Genomic DNA, 8,475 nt, shown 5'->3' on the forward strand with positions numbered 1-8,475 from the left:
TAACTGAGTGCTGGCTGGTAGAGTGGGAAAGCTCTTTTTGGGAGCCTAGAGCACTGCTGCACTGACTCGGGGCAGGCTTGCCTTGAGGGCCCCAGCAAGGCATTCAGTTTAAAACATGACTAATGCTGAGTAACGCAGACACCCACCTCTGTGTAATCAAGAAGCATAACGCTGATGCCCATTGTCTGGGAGTACTGGTCACCACCAGGGGGCGCTGGACAAAAGGGTTGGGGCAGGACAAAGGGAAGTGGCACCAATACGGTGCTAGATGGATGTCTGAACGGTGGTTCTCGAGTAAAAAAAGCTTATTGGGTAGGACATACTGGCCCTTGCATCAGAGCTATCTTCAGGTGATCCGTGGTTACAGATGTATCAGGTGTGTTTACAAATGCCGCCGGGAAGTATGTTGCATCTAATCCTTTACTTCTGTTTTGTTTTGGAATTTTTTGTTTTATTTTGGTTTTTAAGCATTAATCTACGAATAGTGAGTGAGGTGCAGGTATGTTTATGCATGACTGGTAAATTCACTAGATTCTCCTGTTACCTTTAGGATTGTATAGTCAGTTTTACCTTCACAGAAACAAACACTGACTGTCAACTGGGGCTGAAATGTGTCACTCTTTTATGTGCTGCCTGCAGTATAGATTACGTATCTCTACTCTCATTTCTATGAAGTTTCACAGTAGTATGTGCGTGATTGCCCTCATATTATCTGGACTCATTAAAAGGGATTTTCACTGTAAGTACATCCTTTGATATTCAGTTTATCATCGTCAGATTGCTAGATTAGAGGTTACTGTCCTGACACCTCATTTACTTATTTGTTTTACAAAACTGGGATAATGGCCCTTAAGGAAATTACAGAAGACCCAGCCAGTGGCCATCTATTGGTCACCTAGCCAAAGCACAGCTTTTGCAGTGCAGAAGTGAATCCTACTGAGGTAGTCTCACTCCCAGATTTTCATCGGGCTCGGATCCACCAGTGAAACTAGCCAAGACAATGTAGTTGTGCTCTAGCAAACACAAGGATGGGGTACAGGGTTTGGTACTTTTAAGCCTTCCCTTCTACTGAGCACACTGAAGCTACTAATTCAACCCTTTGAAATGTGGCATACTCGTGTTTATTCATATAATGGATATTATAACATTTTTTTCTGCTGTCAAAAGTGCTTAACTATAAGAAAATTCAACTATTAGGAGAAATGCGTAGCTAGGTCTTTAAAGAGGTCCAGATCTCATCTTACCTGTGCCTAGTACATCAAGTTTATCTCAGCTGTTCCATTCGATGTAAAGCATTTTTTTGGTTGTATTCCAACACTGCTGAGTTCTGAGTTACCATAAAATTAGTATTTTATGGACATGACCCATTTGTGTGAAACCCAGACTTGCTTAATATTCTTATCCAACCTATTTATTGGTTTGTACAGTACATAATTTCTGGTATGTCATTGTATTTGGAAGCAACAGTATTATTACTGGTTTTGCAAAGGGATTCTTTTCTATAGCTGTATTTTGGATTAGCTTGTTGGTCTGAAAGTGCTATGAAATCTATATTAGAATGTCAGAGATGATGATTAATATCAGTGCTTTACGTATTTACAGGTTTTCCTATTTTTTTCCAGTATTGTTCAATGTTTTCCCTCATTTTCCTTATAAGTTCACTGCTAAATATAGCCAAATGAAATATTACTTTTTTGTATGGTGAAATTTTCCTGGTCTGGTTTGGCAAAAAAAAACAAACAAACATCATATTTATATATGAAGAAGAAGCTAAAACAATGATGTAATTGAAAAGTACACCTAAGAGATCGTCAAAGGTATTATCATTAGCAATAAAGTCTCACTGATTTTGTTAAGGTTTTCTAATATTTCATTTTGTCTTAATTTGGTATAAAATTGTTCAAATTGTTGATGTCCGGTATTTGAGAGAGCAGGATTTCAGGGGTCCAAAATGACAGGCATGGCAATGGACACATGATCTCTATCTCCAACTTTTAAGACTTTGTTCATAGTTTGTTCCCATGTAACATAAAACATTAGACTTTGCTGTTTTTTAATAAATTGATGTATCAAATCAAATCTGTTGTTCTTTTCATTCACCATTCGAATAAGAAGATTCCAGCGCACATTTCTGAACTTCACTTCTGCCTGTCACGTTTTCTGCAGTTGAATTTCTGTTGGCATGGCTAGCCTGCTGGTTGGTCAGCCCGGTTCACAGACCTGGTTAGGGTTTTGCCTGAGGCAGCTGTCGAGGGATGAGTATGTGTTCCCTCTAGAAAAGTACTTATACTGTTGTAACTTGGCTGCTTTTACAATCATCACTACTCATGCTAAGCATGTGCTGAGTTTTTGTTGGGCACTGTGGCTATTTGACCAGATTCTTACTGTAGCCCATGGCCACTTGCATGGACCCTTGCATGTGAATGCTTTATTTGCTCAAGTATAATATAATCATGATCCATGATGCTTCATTGAGGAGCGTCAGGACCAAACAGTTACTGTGCCTTCTGGTACCAAAATGTTTGCTTACTTCCAAAAGAGTAATCCATAGAATGTTACTTAAATAAATGAATACATTTGTTATTACTTGATTTATTTCTTAATCCACATTTTCATCATAAGTACAAAACTACCACCTCCTTGGTATTAACCTTATGCTCCCAAAATTCTTGATTATGAACAATTCATTTAATAAAAACTGTAAGTACAATGTAGAAGCAATTAAACTAAATGCAGAATCGACACAATTCATTACGTAAAGGCACGAAGCAATTAAGATTGTCTCGTTTGCTTTGCCATGTTCGGACCTTTTGAAGACGTGCTACCGAGGGGCACATTCTGCAGGCTCAAACGATGTGTTGAGAAAGTAAAATAAGATCAAGTACGGGATTCAGCTGTTGCTCCACACTGAACATAAATATAAAGACAGTTTTGAGAAGCGAAAGAACGTTACACTTGTCAGTACAAAATAATTTGATTCTAAAATATCAAGTACTTAAGCTGCGTGAGTCGCTAAGGAAACGTTAGCGTTATGCCTTTTGTTTAGCCTCCAGCGAGACGTGACGAATTATTTGTTTCATTTAACTGCAGTCTTCTATTATACAGCCAGCAATTAAAGGTAATGCGGAGTTAACGGGTCCTGACAGCGTTGCGTCTCGCCGCCTCGTCCTCCCGGTCGAACAGGGCGCTAAACACGCCGCTCCACAGGCGGACATCGTTTTCCGCAGAAGAAGAAGAGGCCCCGCCCACTTTACGGGTGCCGCAGTAAAATTGGGCGCGCGTGCGTATTGACATTCCTTTTTTTCTTGGAAGTAAGTATTGCATGGCGCGTGCCTTTCTCTTATGAAAAAAATGTGGAATTTTGTTTAATATGGTCGCACGTGGCGTGTTATGGGACGCCTTCGTGCGCCGGCTCGGTTGGTAAAATAGGCGGCTGGCATGGGGAGCTACCGTTAACCTTTTTAACGCGGCCGTAAGTGGCCGTGCGCTGAGTTCGTGTTTTAAGTGCAACTTGGAAGTTACTAAAGGCTGGCCAGCCACCTCATGCGCGAGGCCTTCCGCGCGCCTGCAGTAGTGACTGGTCACATTTTGTTAATTGTCGCTGCTGTCCATCAGCTTGCTGAACTTTAACTGAAAAAAAAGATTAATGTTCCATTTATTGTTGTCATGTGTGGTATTCTTTTTAAACCACAGTGCCTCTGAGTAAGTTGTGTTGTGCGTGTTGGTTAACTTAGCATGCTAGTTAGCTAACAGCCATCTCGGCTGTCGTTGAGTGTGTAATGGCATCAAGCAACAAACCACGTTGAAGTAAGTACCTAGAAAAGCACAAGAGAGTGCTTGCAATGGCTTGAACGGCGTAATGTGTCTTACCATATCGTTTAAAATAGCCGGGCAATTTAGAAGCTGCTGAGTATTTTTATGTGGCGCTGATAGCTAGCAGACTGCCCGTGAGTTAGCCAGCTACATATGGCCTTGTGTGTTCATTGTGCTGTTCAGCAAACTGTAGCGGTTCTAGCTTCTCACCACGCGCAGTACACCGATTTCCCGTCTCTGTTTTAGTAACTCTTGGAAGACGTTTGTCAGCTGCAACAACTGCTGAAAATTGTGAGGATTATCTGTGCGGTTACAGGTTTGTTTGTGTTTTTTTTTACCGTTAGCGCCCGGCCTTAGGGCGTGAAACCAGAGCGCCATGATGCGGCAGGTTAGCGAGCGCATGATTGGTAGCGTAGGCATTCACTTTGCGATCAAAAGTTTAGTGCCGTTCAAAGTTATGTAAAAGGGGCCTGACTCGTTTTGGGTGCGTTGAAATCACTCTTTATGCAACTTGATTTGGATTTTTTAAAAGTCTTTTTTTTAAACCGGAGGGGTTAAAAATACTTCGTATTTGACCAGCAATGTGTAACCGCATTAAATGGATGACGTCAAAAAAAAGGGTGGAAAAAAAGTTTCTGCTGTCGAATGGTCAACGTTAGAGGCACCACACCCGGAGTCTCACATTTTAAAGACGCTGTCAGAGCACTTTTTGGGCTATTGTATATAACTGTATGTTTATACATATGTTTGTGTGTGTATCAGTTTTATGCTGTGCTAATAGGAAAATGTGTGTGTGTGTGTGTGTGTGTGTGTGTGAAATAAATAAATATATATATATATATATATATATATTTATATATATTTATATATTTATTTATTTTACACACGCTGTGTAAATACACCAAATGACAACTTTTATTATATCTAGGGGGAAATATGTCTTTGTCTCTGCAGTGCCCTTTGATTAGACCCCATCATGGCAGATCCAGATCTTGATTTCACTAGTGGAGATGCTGGGGCCTCTGTGACCTACCCACAGCAGTGCAGTGCCCTGCGCAAGAACGGATTTGTGGTCCTGAAAGGTCGTCCCTGCAAAATTGTTGAAATGTCCACTTCAAAGACTGGCAAGCATGGTCATGCAAAGGTATTAAACAAAAAAAAAAAGTATTCAGAACTTTTAGTAGTTTAAATGGATGCTTTCCTTCCATTTTTTGTATATCTGAGTAAACTGCCCTTTTTTCCACCTAGGTTCACCTGGTTGGTATCGACATTTTCACTAATAAGAAGTATGAAGATATTTGTCCCTCTACCCACAATATGGATGTACCCAACATAAAGAGAAATGACTTCCAGGTATGCTATAAACTAACTTATGAAACCTTATGGTTTCTCAGACTTGGTTGGAGACATGAGATGTAATCCAGGCCAGTACATTACTATTATCTATACATTTTTCTTTGTTCTGAATACGTAATGTGTAAGATTACCTTTGGCGCTCCTCTCCCCATGATCCCCATTCATTGCTTAATTAAAAGTTGGTCATTGTTTTGAGGCTTCCATTCAGAAACAAATCTTATTCCTTGACTGTACTGCTTGACTAAGGTTCAAGTGCCCTTGGCTGAGCATGAAACTGAAGTGTTTTCAACGTAATTTTCTTACCATTGAAAGGGAACAAAACCAGTTTTGATTGGCTGACTGATGTCTCTGTATTATGCCTCTTGTAATGCTTCAATTCATGCACTTCTGTTTTATTATACAATTCAGAAAGAGTGCTGTCCCATAGGTCTGTTTATGGAGTACTGCATAGTATAGTAAAAGTAATGGTTTGGCTAAACATCAAACTTGCACAGGAAAAGGGGACTTGAGCCTTGTTGGGGCTTGTTGACTTCATTTGCAGTAAGAGGAAAACTGTAATTTACTCTTCCTTCCTTCTTGTGGTATTTAGGGTAACACAGGCATATAGTACTTCAGTATTGTAGCAATTGATATATGCACAGCAACTATGCAGTAATGGGTAACACAGTTGTAATGGGATTGATATGGCCATATTAAAATGGCTTTACTTCATTGTTCCAGAGCAAAGCTTAGTCATTGTCCTTGCATCAAATGTGAAAGACCCAGGTTTTAATTGTAATGACTAATGTATGATTAAATAACTCATGCAAGTGTGTATCTGACCATTAAGACTCCACTTTGCTTTGGTTGTATAATATAATTGTAACCAAAGTGATCTTTTATAGGATATGCAGCACTGCTAAACTTACCATTATGAAATTATAATAGCCTGTAAAGGTGTCCTGATGCTGTAAAGAACAATAGACAAAAACCTCCCCCCCCCCCCCCCCCCCCCCCCGAATTTCTTGTATATGGCATGGCCAGCCTTTAGATCAGGTGCTGCTTTTGCAGGCCCACCACTTACATGTGTTGACTTGCTTATTGCTGTGAAATGAGTATCTGAACATGTAGAAAATCCTGGCATTCATCGAGCAGTTTTAGACATTGAAATGCTGCACTGCATTCATTGTGGCCCTTTTCTCCCTCAGCTGGTTGACATCAATGAAGGGTATCTTTCCCTTATGATGGACAATGGTGATGTGCGTGAGGACCTTCGTGTTCCAGACGGTGACTTGGGCAAGGAAATTGAAGGCAAACATACTGCTGGGGAAGATATGATGGTTGGTATATTTTTTTAGTACTAGTTTACTTGGCTGAAGTTTAGTTTTGGGTCAAATTTCTACTGTTAAACCAACTGTTACTTGCAATCAGTTTAAAATTAATCAATAAGCCTCTGACAGCTTGGTTTAAAGTTGACTTAATACTGTCCTGTGCCCAGTTGTCTTTTTGTTTGGTCAGTATCTTTTTCTCCCCATTCTCTAGATTACTGTGCTCTCAGCTATGGGGGAGGAGGCTGCAGTGGGCATTAAGGCCTTTACCAAATAGGAAGAAGGACTGGGCTGCTCAGGCTGCAACATGCATCACCTTAACAAATTTCCTGCTTTTTGGTTTGGTTTTGTCACCAAAGCTATGGCCTTCACAAGCAACCTCATTTTTTTTTGTTTGTTGCGATTGTACTCCCTTTTTCTTCTCCTTCAAATACTGTGCTGGACTTTTAACAACTTACTCTTGTTAGGTTGTTTTGGCATTCCCTCGGGTCATAGGTTTCGTTTTATTCTTTTAGGTTTTTCCCTTCATTCCACTTTATTTTGCCTTCAAGATGTTGGTCTGGCCACTTACATTCCTGGATGTTAAACAAATGGAATCCATTTTTGTCTTTTATTTTATATATGTACACATGCGTGCGTGCACACATTACATGGATAGTGTGCAGAATTTATGCCTTTTGGGGGAAATGTGCATGAGTTTTAAAGAAGGGGAAGAAAGGCCCTTACTGACACTTACCTGATTTTTATCCCACCCAACACCCCCTCCTCTCTTATGGGTGCCATACCTTTTGCTTAACAATTTATTCCATATATGCACTAAGGTCATTTCTTTCAACATTGAATGCCTTTTTCCCAAAGTAAGATGTGTACTGGTAGTTAGCACTTTGTAGTACTTGCAGTACTTTGAGTACTACCAGAAACATTTTGAATTTCCCCCCTTCATAAAATCACTAATTCACACCAGTGAAATTTCTAAATGCCAGTCTCCATTGTATAGAAGTGGAAAGAAGAATGTGATGGCCATGTGCGAGTACCTCTGTAATGCAATAGCAGCCAGCCTGGTCTTGGCTGTGATTGACAACCATAAATAAAGTGTTGAAGCCTGTATTTGTCTCCAGTAAAAAGGTGTTTATGGATGTTTTACCAGCATTTGCAGGGTGTTTTTCTTTCCACTGGACCCAGTATTTGGTATGATGTGTGATTGGTTGAAAACTCTGTTCACTTGAGGCCTTTGTCTCAGCCATGGCAAAAATAAATATAAAATTAAACAATAATGTTAATGTTCCAAGGATTTATGTGCGATACATTTGGTAATTGGTAGTCACTTTGGTGGTAAAGTAATACCATACGATTGTTTCCTTGGTATGCCTGTAAGTTTTTAGATTTTTGGCTGGGTGCTTTGCTTATTTGTATTTAATAATACAATAATCTGTTGTGACCTTGCCTAATAAGACCTGAGTTTAATTGTTCTCTACCTGTGCTGAGTCTTAAACTGCTCCTTCCTGATTTATTTTTAAACCACAAATCAAAATGAATGTTTGAGAGACTGCCCTTGACTAGCTTCTTCAATTTATATGATATTGCTTCAGAAGGGTTTTGGTGCACTGAAAGTTAAAACTAATGTTAAAGATGAATGTGTAAAAGGAAATTGTTTTAGTGTGTAAGAGGCAGGTTAGGGAGGGGCAGATAGAACATACAGAAGCCAAACTCAAATCTGTCATGGAGAGTTTAATATTGATTGTGTTGGTGAAGACTAGGACAGATATCACTTTTGCAAGTATATAATCTGTAGCTAGTCCCATTTACTATGCTGGTCAGATGCTTTCCTTTATACTTTTATAATTCTGGCCTGGTGCCCAGACTTCATGGTGGCAGTGAATATCTAGCACTAGTACAGACATCTAAAATGTTGGGTTGATGAGTGCTTGCTAAATTATCAGGTTCTTTGGCAATTTGAGACTGTCTAGAGACTTTTTTTTTGTCAGTTTGTAATTTCACA

General features: G+C 39.7%; 1 protein-coding gene across 1 annotated transcript; it reads left to right on the top strand.

Moving 5' to 3' along the window:
* The first annotated feature begins 4,053 nt into the window (after positions 1 to 4,053).
* Positions 4,054 to 7,750, top strand: eif5a (eukaryotic translation initiation factor 5A). The gene is made up of 5 exons (XM_027008105.2): positions 4,054 to 4,129; positions 4,768 to 4,957; positions 5,062 to 5,166; positions 6,357 to 6,488; positions 6,691 to 7,750. The coding sequence occupies exons 2-5, from the start codon at positions 4,790 to 4,792 to the stop codon at positions 6,751 to 6,753; spliced, it is 468 nt and encodes a 155-aa protein (XP_026863906.1). The 5' UTR covers positions 4,054 to 4,129; positions 4,768 to 4,789; the 3' UTR covers positions 6,754 to 7,750.
* The last annotated feature ends 725 nt before the right edge of the window (positions 7,751 to 8,475 follow it).

This window comes from Electrophorus electricus, chromosome 5, assembly GCF_013358815.1.
Source record: "Electrophorus electricus isolate fEleEle1 chromosome 5, fEleEle1.pri, whole genome shotgun sequence".
Taxonomy (NCBI): Eukaryota; Metazoa; Chordata; class Actinopteri; order Gymnotiformes; family Gymnotidae; genus Electrophorus; species Electrophorus electricus.

Coding starts and splice junctions, on each gene's coding strand:
- eif5a (XM_027008105.2), top strand. CDS start 4,790: ATGGCAGATCCAGATCTTGATTTCACTAGTGGAGATGCTGGGGCCTCT. Junction 5,167..6,356: donor TAAAGAGAAATGACTTCCAG/GTATGCTATAAA, acceptor TTTCTCCCTCAG/CTGGTTGACATCAATGAAGG. Junction 6,489..6,690: donor CTGCTGGGGAAGATATGATG/GTTGGTATATTT, acceptor CCCATTCTCTAG/ATTACTGTGCTCTCAGCTAT.